This window comes from Lycium barbarum, chromosome 10, assembly GCF_019175385.1.
Source record: "Lycium barbarum isolate Lr01 chromosome 10, ASM1917538v2, whole genome shotgun sequence".
In the NCBI taxonomy this organism is placed as follows: domain Eukaryota; kingdom Viridiplantae; phylum Streptophyta; class Magnoliopsida; order Solanales; family Solanaceae; genus Lycium; species Lycium barbarum.
The window spans coordinates 46,355,381-46,369,956 of NC_083346.1; the positions used below are offsets into that span (position 1 = coordinate 46,355,381).

At 35.8% G+C, this 14,576-nt stretch overlaps 1 protein-coding gene across 2 annotated transcripts; it reads left to right on the top strand.

Moving 5' to 3' along the window:
* Window positions 1–1,753: 1,753 nt before the first annotated feature.
* On the top strand, window positions 1,754–12,154 carry LOC132614626 (ribosomal lysine N-methyltransferase 3). Of its 2 annotated transcripts, none has more exons than XM_060329122.1 (6): window positions 1,754–1,949; window positions 2,040–2,415; window positions 7,061–7,257; window positions 9,709–10,057; window positions 11,029–11,759; window positions 11,874–12,154. In XM_060329122.1, the coding sequence occupies exons 1-5, from the start codon at window positions 1,939–1,941 to the stop codon at window positions 11,695–11,697; spliced, it is 1,602 nt and encodes a 533-aa protein (XP_060185105.1). In that variant the 5' UTR covers window positions 1,754–1,938; the 3' UTR covers window positions 11,698–11,759; window positions 11,874–12,154. The 2 variants fall into 2 exon arrangements, with proteins under 2 accessions (XP_060185105.1, XP_060185104.1); XM_060329121.1 differs by having other exon boundaries at window positions 1,758–1,949; window positions 2,034–2,415.
* The last annotated feature ends 2,422 nt before the right edge of the window (window positions 12,155–14,576 follow it).

Sequence of the window (14,576 nt, forward strand, 5' to 3'; positions counted from 1 at the left end):
TTTTCCGCAGCCACACGCTAATAGCCGCTTACTGCATCGATAAGAAGAAGTTTAATTAGCGTGAGTGTAATTAACGACAAAAAAAAAAAAAATTAAGTATTGATGGGCCCGTACACAACATAGGCTATTCTTATCTAGTATATTATCAAATAATTTGATTTTTCAATTTACGAAACATCAAGACTTTAAAATAAAAGATGAACTGACCCAACTTTCAATAAAGTAAATTCGAAACCGGACCAAAAAAATCAAAACATTGAACTAATTCAATTTAATTTGACTTTTTCAATTTTTTTGCCGACCCCAACAATCTCGATTCCGGAAGGACTACTGAAAATTTGCAATAATTAAATTGAGGCGTTACTAGGTAGGAATTTAATAGCTCAGTTGATTTACTATTTTAAACTTGTTCGTGAAGTTCAAATGGCGCGTTATAATCCCCTTGCACTTCGCCTATGTAATATATATTTTTTTTAAAACAAAAGGCTTTACTGGAATTTTTGGAAACTTTATGCATCTTACAAGAGAAAAGGATATAAATGGTCCCTTAACTATGAGAGTAGGTTCAAAATAGTCTCTTAACTATGCACTTAACGGTTTTGGTCTTTTAAGTTTGCCATAAGTTAACAAAAATGGTCCCTCAACTATGAGGGTTGGTTAAAAATAGTCCCTTAACTATGCACTTAACGGTTTTGGTCTTTTAAGTTTGCCATAAGTTAACAAAAATGGTCCCTTAACTATGAGGGTTGGTTAAAAATAGTCCCTTAAGTATGCACTTAACAGTTTTGGTCTTTTAAGTTCGCCAAATGTTAACACTTTTAGTCTCCGACAAAATATTCATCGAACTCTGTTTGTTAGATTTGACGAGAATTATGAAAAAATTAGCGAGAACTCACATTTGGGTGTACACATTACTAAAGAAAAAGCCAAATACCTCAGGATAAAACCGACGGACATCAGTCGGTTATAGGAAAAAACAGAGGAAAAACCTACAGACTTGATAATGTCAGAAAATAGTGTCTCGAAACACAAAGACCGACGGACTCTGTCGATTAAAACCGAGGTAGTCTATCAGCTAAGTAAAATACACCAGACCTTAGAAATAAATTAGAAATAGCAGAAACTACAAAAATTATCACTACTAAAAACAAGCGAAAAAAAACGATGGACGGAAACCGATGGATAAAATCGAGGGACACTATTTTTTAATTTTTTTTTGCTTTTATTATTTTTTACGAAAACCAACGAACGTCCGTCGGTTATTTTCAAGGAAAATGCGCAGAAACTATTTTTTTAAAAGAATCACTATGATGGAAGATTTTTTTTTTTCCGGGTTTTCAGTAAAAATGAGTCTAGTGTATTTTACTTAGCTGATGGAGTCCGTCAGTTTTAATCGACAGAGTCCGTCGGTCTTTGTGTTCCGAGACACTATTTTCTGACATTATCAAGTCTGTAGGTTTTTCCTCTATTTTTTCCTATAACCGACTGATGTCCGTCGATTTTATCCTGAGGTATTTGACCTTTTCTTTAGTAATGCGTACACCCAAATGTGAGTTCTCGCTAATTTTTTCATAGTTCTCGTCAAATCTAACAAACAGAGTTCGATGAATATTTTGTCGAAGACTAAACGTGTTAACATTTGGCGAACTTAAAGGACCAAAACTGTTAAGTGCATACTTAAGGGACTATTTTTAACCAACCCTCATAGTTGAGGGACCATTTTTGTTAACTTGTGACAAATTTAAAGAACCACAACTGTTAAGTGCATAGTTAAGGGACTATTTTGAACAATTAAGCGTAAATCCTTTTCTCCATCTTACAACATCTTCGCCTTGTCTTTTTCTAAACCTTTCAAAATAAAAAAAATAAAAACAAAAAAAATCCGTCGTCTGCTTAAAACTGCAAGTCGTCACTCTAACACCTTCCGCCGCCGCCGCAATGGTAACCAGGTATGATACATTCTTCTTTCCCCTCTCCTTTATCTATCTATCTACAAATATCAACTTTTAAACATAACATTACGTTTTTTCCAGTAGCAGGAAACTTCGAGCATTCAAAAAATGGATGAAAACACAAGGTATAGACTGCAGCAACGCACTAGACCTGGTAATAACAACGAACTCGGCATCGGTATCTGTAATCGCATTGTGCGATCTAAATGAAGGTGATTTAGTGGCGAGTATACCCAAGGAGAGCTGCTTAACGGTAAAGACATCAGGTGCAAGGGAAATGATTGAGCAAGCGGAGCTTGAAGGGATATTAGGTTTAGCTGTTGCTGTCATGTATGAGCGAAGTCTCGGTCCGCTATCTCCTTGGTTTGGTTATCTACAGTTGCTTCCTTATTCTGAACCGATTCCCTTGTTGTGGTCTGTGTCTGAAATAGACTCTCTTCTCGTTGGAACTGAGCTTCACAAGGTCAACCCTCTCTTCCTTCTTAATATGTTTACTCCCCCGTACCAAAGTGCTTGTCACATTTCGAGTCAAATTATATAAACTTTGTTGTATTTTTTTTCACTAAGTTGATACTAGAAGAACTGCAACTTATAGTACTCCTCCTTTCCCAATTTATGTGATACTTTTCGCTTCCTGAGATTCAAACTGCATGAACTTTGACCATAACATTCTAGGATGTATTTTTTCCACCAAATTGATATGAACAAAGTTGCAACTTATAGTACTTTTCGCGAAAAGTGTCACATAAATTGGGACGGAGGGAGTATATTGTATTGTGTTGTGCTGTATCTTATTGTATTGTTTTGATGAATACAACGTTTGGATAGATTGTATTGTTTGCCGTCCTTACACAATGTTACACACTAGCAATTTGAAGAATAAACCTACACGAAAAGTAGGGCACTGGGTAGAGCTACTATAAAAAGGTAGGCTAAAGGACAAAATAGGATTATTCGACAATAACTTAAGACAAAATGCCATCTTCTTCAACCTCACACAAATTCAATGGTCAATTCCTGAGCACACGTCAGATCTTTTGAGCTGCTGGATTGGGAGGGGGTGGGGGGGAGCAAAAGCCAAAAGAAATGGTGGAGAATAATCCCAGCTTGCATATGGTGGACAATTTGGAGAGAGAGAAATGATAGATGTTTTGAGGATAGTTTCACTTCCATTCAGAATATTTAAGGGAAGTGCATCAGTACCTTTTATTTTTGGTGTAAAGAAGACCTTGTAAATGATGCAATTCACTTATTAGATCTGTTAGGCACCCTGTAATTGGTAACTAGAACTCAACTTTTTGGAGGTGGCCAGTATACCCTTAATGCTGAGGAATACAACATTACTAGTTTTCAAAAAAAAAAAAAAGAAAAAAAAAGAGAGAGAAAAAGAAATAAGGTAACGACGTGATCTCACCAATACGGTCGTTACATAAAAATAAGACTTTTTGTCGTTACACAATGATGGGGTGAACGATACGATACAATAAAATTTAAAGTAACTAATCAAAACAAACATTGTATTTAAACTAACGAACACTGAACAATACAATAGGTATCAACCATCCAAACAAGCTATTAATGTATACTCCCTCATTCCAAAATACTTGTCACATTTCCTCTTTTGAGAGTTAAACTACATAAACTTTAACTAATATTTTAAGATGTATTTTTTCACCAAGTTGATATTAGAAGAAGTGCAACTTGTGGTATTTTTCATGTAGTTTTAGAATATCTAATTTTTAATTTTAAAATATTAAATTAATCTAATCCAATTTAGCTCCGATTATTAGTCAAATTGACTCTTGAAAAGCAAAACATGTCAAATTGACTCTTGAAAAGCAAAACATGACAAGCATTTTGGGACGGATGGAGTACCGCCTTTGAATTGTGATTTTTTTTGAGAAAGGTAACACCTTTGAATTGTGATTCTTTTTCTTTTAAAAGTAACATGTTTGAATTGTGAGTTTTGATGCAAATATCTATAGATAAGTATAAGTAACCGTACTAGGGAACAACTTAGGTCCAAAGTTTTTTGCTTTTCTTCAAGAGTATAGCCTGTCTATGATGCTACTATAGAGAATTTTCTTTTGTGATGATGCTACTATAGAGAATTTCCAAGCTTGCTTTTTCAGAAGCTTGTCTGTTTGATTTTACAGTCAATGTTTTAGGTTTAAAGTAGATGCCTTTGCACATAAACTCTTAACTCCGGTGGAAATTGGAACTTCTTAGGAAAATATCTTAATTTTTTGATGAATATATCTTAGAATTTTCTACTCAGATTTGGCAAATCGTTTCATGGCAACTTCTAGGATAGTTGAGTAAGTTGACTTGCAACTTGAATAAACTAGGAGTGAGCTGACTTTCAATATGATTAAAACTTGGAGTAAGTTGTCTTACAACTTTATTGCATCTCAGGGGAGTTGCCTTGTAATCTGATTATGACTTGGACTGAGTTGGCCTCTTGGTGTTGGTGAAAGAGAATCAACTCTATAATAGCTGTCTCTTGTTCAATATTTAGCCATGGAGTGGAATGAAAATGATAGAACAGAAATGTGAGTGGATGTTCGAGAGAGTTCTTTCAAGTTTGAGGAGTCAAAGAATTTTTAGGAAATATTAGAGAAGCAATGGCTCAGATACATTCCTGTGAAATTCTTCTTAGAATGAATTTGTGAGGTATTCTCTTTGGTTATTTTATGGGTAATGAGAAGTCGATCTCTAATTTAATTTTTGTATACACTTATAATGTAGTGGAATGTTTTCTCGTCCATGAATGTACGCATAATTCGCCTAAGTAAATCTCTGTGGAAATCTATTATCTCCAGTAGTTTTATCTTATTTCCTGTCCGGTTCGAATCAAACCTAGGGGCTGATTCTTTCCACTGCAGCGTGACACACTGTAGCCATACTACTAACTTTTTCATGGTTATCGGTGTCTTTTGATTGTGTTTTCCAATCACTTTGAGATGACACAAGAAATTATGATGCAACTTGTGAGAATGTGAAGACACTTGTATACTTTAACCCTTTGTGGAGTTGCAATGGATGGAATGCAAGTTTCTTTTATCTTTACCCATCTGTGGGGTTGCAATGGATGGACGATGAATTCCTTTGTATTGCTAATCATATGTGGGGTTGTGATGGATGGAGCGACTATTTCTTTTGCACCTCTAGTCATTTGTAAGGCTATGTTAGAGGGAAGACAAGTTCTCCCTAGCCATCTATGGGTCAAAAGGATGGAAGGTGAGTTCCCTTTCAGACCGAACTATCTGCAGGGTTGTGAAACATTGAAGGCGTACTCTCATGTATAAAGCCATTTGTGGGGTTGCGATGGATAGGAGGTGCAGACACTTTTACGCCTAACCCAAATAAAGATCTTATTTGGGGAAAATTGATATGTTTTATTGGAGTACTATGCGAAGAACGAGCTACTATTGGACATGCATGAATATGCCAAATAGTCCAAAGCAGCATTATAGGCAAGCTTCTGTGCGGAACTTGTTAGCATAAGTTTGTCAGCCTCCATATTACTGAATTCCTAGTAAGCAATGCGCAACAAACACGAGAGTAAAGTACTGCGCGATGCTTAGAAAAATGTAATTTTGAGTATAGAGCACTGGAGCATGTGTATGCACAACTTGGAGGAACTAAGAAAAAGGATAGTGCATATTAAGGCACAACTGCTAAGAGCTTGGCATGTTCTTTGGTGGAAAAGTAGTCGTGAAGTAAAAGAACTTTAAGTAAGAGCTGATTGAGGTGGAACACGTCTATTGTGTTAGAAATTTCCAGCCAAGAGGGAGATTTGTTAGAATAATGTCTTGGTGTTTTCTATTTCTATTTTTAAGTTGTTTTTAACAGCTTGTTCAATTAAAACAAAAAACTTGTTCAATTAAAGCAAGTTCATCTGGAACTTAATTACAATATGGAGTGAGTTGGTGCGCAACTTGATTACAAATTGGAGTGAATTATCTTGCAACTTGATTAACTTTTTTTGAGTAAATTGGTTAGCAAACTTGATTACAACTTGGAATAAGTTTTGTCAATGTAAAGAATGGTAAAGTATATGTGGCAGAATTGTGAGAAAGTAGTATAGAAATAAGTTAGGAATACACTTGTGTGAAATTTTCTCATGGAATGAATTCATGAGATATTCTCGTGGATTTATTTTCTGGATAACTTATAGTGGGATCTCTAATTTGTGTTTTCTCCATATGCTTCTGTGGTAGCAAAATTCTTCCTTTATGCCTATTTGATATAGGTCGAACCATGTAATTCTTGGTGTCAATGGATTCTTTCCATCAGTGTTATCATATTTTGTTATCATGTCCCAGTCGCATATACCGGTCAAGCTTTTTTGCGGTGTAACTGGACTTATCTAGAAGGGTATTATAAGTTGTTCAATAGTTCAACATCTTTTGTTTTTTAATGTGGATGAATCTGCAGCTCAATAATCTCTGTGCGGAATCATGACACTTACTCCTGTTGAAAATATTATGTTGGAACTTTCTAGAGCAATTGTTCAGTACTTCAGTAGAGCTAATTGAAATTCAACGAATAATGCCGGAAGAGTCGAGAACTTGTTGCTTTGTAAGGCTTTCAAAAGAAAGAAAAGTAGAAGTCGACCATGTTAAGTTGTCCCTTTGACACTAGTCAAACAGCTGCATATAAACAAATAGGATAGCTTCTGAAAGGGTTAATTCTTTTGCAAATATAATAGGGAGTTTCTGTTTTTGGTTAACATTTTGAGCACCCATTGAAGTACGGTGATTATTAATGAGTGGGTGCCTTTTTTAGAAAATCACATTTTTGCCTAGATCTGTCTACCTTATGTAATCTGCTTTTACATGTGGCTTTCTCCGACAAAGCAACAAAATTATTACGGTATCATTTGAAGAAAAATATTATTGATGTCGCTGCCTGCCTATGTTGCTACTACTTCTGGCTGGTGAACTTCAAACTAAAAGAGAATGTGAGGCTTTTCTACAAGAAAATGTATTTGCTGGTTTGCCTACTGTTGATTTTCTGCTATTTGAAGCTTGGTCATTGTGTACATTAGGCTTTAGTCTGTTCTTATTTCTATTGTATGACCATTATGATGTATTTGTAGGCAGATAGTTAAAGATGACAAGGCACTCATCTACGAGGACTGGAAAGAGTGTATTGAGCCTCTCTTCACTTCGGCTTCTTTACAGCTTAAAGCAGAACATTTTGGTGTTAAGGATTATCTTGCTGCAAAAAGTCTAGTTGCCTCAAGGTCTTTCCAAGTAGATGATTACTATGGATGTGGTATGGTTCCCTTGGCGGATCTGTAAGTATACATTTAGAGGAATCTTCTGCATCATTTCTTACTGCTTCCTCTCCATCTTACTTGCTGAACTTCCTATATTGGTTTGAGGTGTCGCACTATTTCCTATTCAATGGTAGTTGCTGATTCATTTTACCTCTGCTGTGAGGGGTTCATATGCTCCTTTTTACATCATGCTGTTGCACGTCATAAATTTCATTGGTGTTGTTCCATGATAACTCTGAAATCTATGCCTCGTGGATGCATGTGAGCAGTGGCTTGTTTTTAGTAGTCTAACCACCTTGCTCAAAAAGTTGGAATCTATTCCTCCTTTCCCATCACTTAAGTCCTCCTCGTGTATCCTTTTTAGTTTTCCTAGCTTTATCTACGACCATACTCTGCATCACTTCATAGTTTTGCAATTACCTATTCTCAATGCACTTTTTGGTTTTGACGTCTTCTTGTCCCATTGCAAAATTTAATAGGTATATATGTTGCTTGAATACCGTATGCTCTTACAGGTAGATGATGTAGATCTACTGAACTGGTGGAAATATTAAGTGGATTACCAGAAAGTTTATGCTTCCCAAATAGTGCCTTGCCTGTTTGATGATCAAAAGTGTTTAGAAAGATATAATACCAGCGCTCGACTACCCAGTAACCTTTTACTCTAATCCTCGACATCCATATCCTCCTATCTAGGAACATCGGTAAGCTGCACGTGTGCTATGTTCTCTGTCTGATCAGCTTTCCCCAATACTTCTTCAACTTACCTCTACCTCTCCTCAGACCCACCATAGCCAGCCTCTCACCTCCTTATGGGGACATCTATGCATCTTCTCCTCACATGCCCGAACCATCTCAGCTTCGCTTTCCTCTTCTTGTACTCCCACTTTGTTCTGAATATCTTCGTTCCTAATCCTATCTCTCCTAGTATGCCTACACATCCATCTTAGCATCCTCATTTCCGCTACTTTTATCTTTTGGACGTGTGAGTTCCTGACCGGCCAACACTCCTCCCCATACAACATAGTTGGTCTAACAACCACTTCATAAAACTAACCTTTAAGTCTTGGTGGCACATTCTTATCACACAAGACACCGGTTGCGAGCTTCCATTTCATCCACCCCGCTCCAATACGATATGTAACATCATCGTCAATCTCCCATTTCCTTGGATTATTGACCAAGACACTTGAAACTTCCTCTCTTGGAGGTGACTTGTGTATCAATCCTCACTTCCACATCTGCCTCGTGAGTTACGCTACTAAACTTGCACTCCAAGTACTCTGTATTAGTCCTACTCAGACTCAACTTGTTAGACTCTAGGGTCCGTCTCCAAACCTCCATCTTATCGTTAACTCCGCCACGTGTCTCGTCAATCAGTACTATGTCATCTGCAAAAAGCATACACTATGGCAGCTCCACTTGGATATTGCCGCGTCAGTTCATCCATCCCCAAGGCAAATAAAAATAGGCTAAAAGCTGATCCCTGTTGCCCCATCTCGACTAGAAAGTGTTCTGAGTCCTCCCCCACTGCCCTCACCCGGGTCTTGGCTCCATCATACATGTCCTTAATCGCCCTAATGTATGCTCTAGGTACACCTCTAGCTTCCAAACATCTCCGTACTCTGTATATGTACCAACTGAGCTTCCGGCTTAACAACTATTAAAATTGTTTCTCGTCTGACTGGTAAGGGTTCTCAGTTTGGATCTATTTCAGAGATTTATTAGCTTGAGTGCAGTGTTGTCAAAGGCGCGCTTAAGCCCTGAAGCGAGGCTAAAAAAATGTTGAGGGCTTTGCCTCACTTTATGTGCGCTTCAGTGTCATCATCAAGGCTCTAAGACATACTTTTCCTTGCCAATGAGAGCCTATCTTGATGAGGTGACACTAGATAATTGATATTTCACTTTATCGTAATGTTTTTACAATTTCTTTATCCTTATATTTGTTATTCATGCTTATTGTTATTAGTCTTGGACTAAACATATATATATTTTTATGTTCGCACCATTGCGCCTTTTTTCATTAAAGCCCACGCTTTATTTGCGCTTTGCGCTTAAAGCCCCAGGTGACCTTAGAGCTTTTTTGCGCTTTTAGCTTTTGATAACATTGCTTGAGTGCATATGGATCCTCTCGTAACCTAGAATATTATGTGCTAGGAGTTCAGTAACTCATCAAAAGTTGGTTATCTTTTACTTGTTGGATCAATGTCTTGACCAATGAACTCATACAGTCTCCAGGGGAAGAGCACTCAATTGCAGAATGATTGTTTCCCTATGACTTCAACGCGTTTCATTTTAGGACATGTACCTACCTTATTAAACAATTAAATGCTCTCAACTACATGGAAATTGATGAACCCAGCTGATTTTTTATTCTTGCACCGGTGCTATAAAATTATGTAGTCTTGATTTGGCGTTGAAGGGCTCTGAATTATGTTCCTCTCAATCCTAAAAACATTTGATGTGCAGGTTTAATCACAAGACTGGTGCTGAGGATGTACACTTCACATCTTCTTATTCTGAATCGGATGATGATGCTGACAATGAAAAATATGGAAATGATAACTCTGGACCAACCAAGAGAAGCTCTCATTCAGGAGGTGAAGGCTTCAGTGGGAGTGACTTGGAGTCTTCTCATTCTGAATTGGATGATGATGCTCACAACGACAAGCATGAAAATGACAACAATGAAACAACCATAGCTTATTCAAGGGGTGAATCTATTAGCGGTAGTTACTCGGAGTCTTCTTCAGTTTCTGGGGATGATCTTACAGTTGTAGAAATGATCATGGTGAAAAAGGTCAAAGCCGGGGCTGAGGTGAGGAGATCTTCTTTTAATCTGAAATTGTTATTCAAATTGCTGTTATCCTGTTGCATAGATGAGCAGAGTTTTCATCTTTTGTTTAGTTGAAGTTGCACAGACCTACTTTGATTTTATGAATTGAATCCTGCCAGTGTGCTGACAGTTCTTTATCATAAAGCCATTCCACTGCAAGATACAAATGTACCTATCAACCGTTTAAAGCAGTAAAGAAGCGGGAGAAGTAACTGAATCTCTTTCCTCCTCTTGAGCAAAGGAATAGCTGAAAAACAGATGTAGCGGAAACATCTGTTTTTTGATATCTTCTTTAAACTGATCTGAAAATATGAGTGATATTCTCTTAGGGGCTGTTTGGCTCGAGGGACTAGGGTAAACTATCCCAACATAAACTCTTGCATAAACTAATATGATGTTTGGTTGGCTGGGTAACAATACATTAATCGCCACATAACTGATTTAACGTTTTGATAAAGGAAATAATCTCCACATAACAAATGCAACTTTTGGTCGGAGGTATTAAATAATGCTTGTTAACTTATGTGGAGATCTCTGAATTTTTGTATGCAGGATAGAATGTGGAATAAAATTTCATGGATTAGCAATGTGGGAATTTAAGTAAAAAATGCCCTTCTAGTAGCCTAGTAGGTGATATACATAACATTCCTTGTACTGTTATGCACCGCATAACAGTCACTACATTATTTTTTACTGCATAACTATAATTTCATTATTATTGACCATATAAATAATAACTGCATTATTATCTCATATAACTAGTATGTGAACCAAATAACCCCTTATTGTCTAATTGATATTCCTTACTGGTTTGTAAACAACTTATTTAATGACTTTCCTGTGGTTGTATATTCACTTTTGTATCTAATTGGAAGAGAAAATTTTAAGTGTATCATACTCTCTGCTGTTATCACTGGTTGATTATTTAGCGGCTTCTGTGTATCCTTTTGTAGGTATTCAATACGTATGGCTCTTTGGGTAATGCTGCTCTGCTACACAGGTATGGATTTGGAGAGCCTGATAACCAGTATGACATTGTGAACCTTGATCTGGAGCTTGTACTTCAGTGGAGTTCATCTCGGTTTTCACATCGCTACAGTAGGAGGAGGTTATCACTATGGAGAGAATTAGATTGTTCTGGGTGCGTTAGCCAAAATTCCGAATATTTTGAGATTTCATTTGATGGGGAGCCACAAATTGAGCTGTTGGTTTTGCTTTACATAATATTATTGCCAGAGGAAGTATATGCTGAACTCGATCTTGCAGTATCTATCACCGATGGTTTTGAAAAGTCTAAGGGCTTCAAATTGTCGAAGAAAGATATTATTTTATTTGGAAAAGGTTTTGAGTCTAACAACAGTATGTTGCTGACAGATGGAGTTTGTGCAGCTCTGTTGGCACTAGCGGATATTCGGGGAAGTTTATATGGTTCAAACTGTGTAGAAGATGATATCAAAACTTTGAATTGTTGCTGTCTGGTGAAAGAACCTAAGATATATTATTCATTGGTGTTGCGCATCAGTGAGAGAATGATCCTTGAGAAGTTAAGGTGTTATGCCACTGCTAGTGCTAAAATGCGGACAAAAGGAGGTAAAACTAGAAGAAGAGCAAAGATTCAATGATTTGTGTCAACTATCCAAGGCGGCTATCGCGATTACTGCTAGAGTTGTTCCTCGAATGAAAGGTTCAGACTAGACTGAGTTCCATATCATACTCGTGCAACCAAAGTTCCTCAATCGTTTCTTAGGCTTGTTTGTTATCCTTGGCATTAATTCTGGTTTTAATACTTGTTCAACAGGACTCCACTGTGGTTCAGAGAAGGAGAGCAAAGTCTGACGCATCCCTGTTCTACCACCAGGTTAGCATGCAGAGTAGCTGTATTTGCTTTTGGAATTGGCATGAGCTGGTGATGAAATTCCAATGACAATAGCTGTTACTTTATTAATTTTTTCGAGTATTCTGTTCACATTCTCTCGTATTTTGAGAAATCTGTTATTACCGATATTCAGAATTTATCCCAGTTGTTTTAGTTGGCACGGTTTGCTTGCTAAATAGGTAGGTATCTGGTGCTTTCTTATTTATGTAGTGTTCATCTTATCTTTGAAAGAACTTTTTTTTTTTTTTTTTAAATTGAAGTATCTTATTATAATCCAATTGTAATTTTCATTCTGAAACCGGAAATGTTAGCTACTTCGTTCTGTCTTTTGGTCATACCTATGATGTTTGTATGTCGATGAATATGATAAACGTTTCTTCAAATATTAGGAATGTACTCTGACATCCACTGTGGCTATAGTGGATTAGTTGATTATAAGTAGCTGATAAGTTTTAACTGTGGAAACTGATCTTATAAATAAGCAATTACGTGTTTGTATAGAAGTGCTGAAACTGTTAATAAGCAGTTGATGTGTTTGATAAAAAATGCTGATAAGCTATTCTTTTGTTAAAATTACTAAAATACCTTCAATTCTTTTTGCAAAAAATATAAATTTTAAAGTATGAGTGTAAAGGAAAGGAGGAAAATACGGAGTAAAGAGGAAGTTAGAAGTTTTGGATCCTCATATAACATATGATTTTTCTTTCTCTAGGGTCTAGGTTTCCTTTAGAAGATGCAGAGTACTTTCTTTTTAAACCCTAATTATTATATTATGGTGGTAAACACATCTCCTTTCCAACACTCATAATGGTGTATTTATACGTTTAGAAGGGCAAACTAAATGGGTTGATGAGCTAATTAGCAGTTTAGAACCCCTTATGAGTGAGCCCGACTAGTAGCTATTTCCAAGAAGACTCTTCAGATTGTTTTTCAATATTATTGCAAACTTAATCACACACAAAGAGCCGTCACCTCCTGCAATTATACTTCCATGGATTGAGGAAAATTTTGAAAGAGATGGAGAATTATAGGTTTAAGTTATGTATTAAACATCGAGTAAAATTTTGAAAGAGATGGAGAATTATAGGTTTAAGTTATGTATTAGACATTCTTGGGTAACTTCAATTTTTTTGAAAGGACATGCCTACTTCTTGTAGGTCTCACTTTTATAGCTGGGTGGCGCAGCCAAATGTTCCATTTTATAGATTAAGCAAAAGAGTTAGATACAATCAAACCTCTCTATGACAATCTCGTTCGTTACAAGATTTTCTTGGTTGGTATAACGACTGACTGTTATATATCTGACAACATTTGATATTTAAATTTTATTTGACTATTATGGACAAAAAAAAAAAAAAAGACGCATAAAATCACACTTCGTATAAAGAAGAGATTTTTTTTAATTATGGAATAATATATTCATATAATATTCTTTATCATAAGTTGTATGTAAAGAATTAAAATTATTTGATCAAAATCTCTAGACTTATTATTGGTAATTTTAGAGATTCTATTTCTATAAAGATAGTTAATTATTATATTAATAAAAAAAGAAGATAGCTGTTATAGAAGCGTAATTTTATAAAAAACATACTATTATAAAGATAGATTGTTACTGTTATAGGCAAAAAACTATTATAAAGAGGTAAAATATAAGAGGTTAACTTGGCTTTTATAGTGAAGTGCTATTATAGAGGTGTATATAGCTAATTTCTTTTTTAGCAGTAATAATTCACTGGTAGTCTTTTGCTCTTGCATATATTGACAGACATTTGTTCAAGAAAGCTAACGGAAAAAGAAGAGTTTTAGAGTTGAGCCATTTGTTTGACATTGATGGGATAACAATCATCTAAGGACCCTGAATATGCTTTCCTAGCAAGAATTTGATTCATAGCTTGTGTTGGATGGAAGGCATCCCAAAATAGGTATTGATCTCTATTCATGCAAGGTACTGAAAGTGGAAGACATGTTATTCGCCTCCCAACGCCACAGCAACCAATGTCCTTTACTTCAAAACCTACAAGGATACAACCATCACAAACAACACCATTCTCTAATAAATTTTGCAAAATCTAATTTTAACATGTGTTTAATATGTACATGCATTAATTACCACTTAATTAATTTATACTTGTTACTGCTTCTTACTTTACTACTATATAGAAGCATGGGTCTCAACCCATGCTTCGTCGTCCGTTAAGCAATTAAAAAAAAAAGTGTGGTCCCCATATTAAACACCAACTAATATTAAAAAAAAAAAAAAAGTAAAAAAAGTGGAACCCACCATCTCCAAACTCACGGGAAAAAAAAAGTGGATCCCATATTAACAAAATCAAGGAATATAAAAAAAAAAAGTGAATCCTATATTAAAAAAAACAATGTCAAAAAAAAAAGTGCAGATTTTGCATTCGTAGCAAATACTAATATAATAAAATTTTAGATACGGAGCACAAACTACAATGTTATATTAATCGTGTTTTGAACATAGTATATATATATATGCATAAAAATAGTGCAAATTAATAATGTCAAAAAAAAAAAGTGCACCTCATATTAAAAAATCAAACAATATTCATATAATTTCCAAAGTATCTCATTAAGTCAATAATGATGGATTCATTGCCA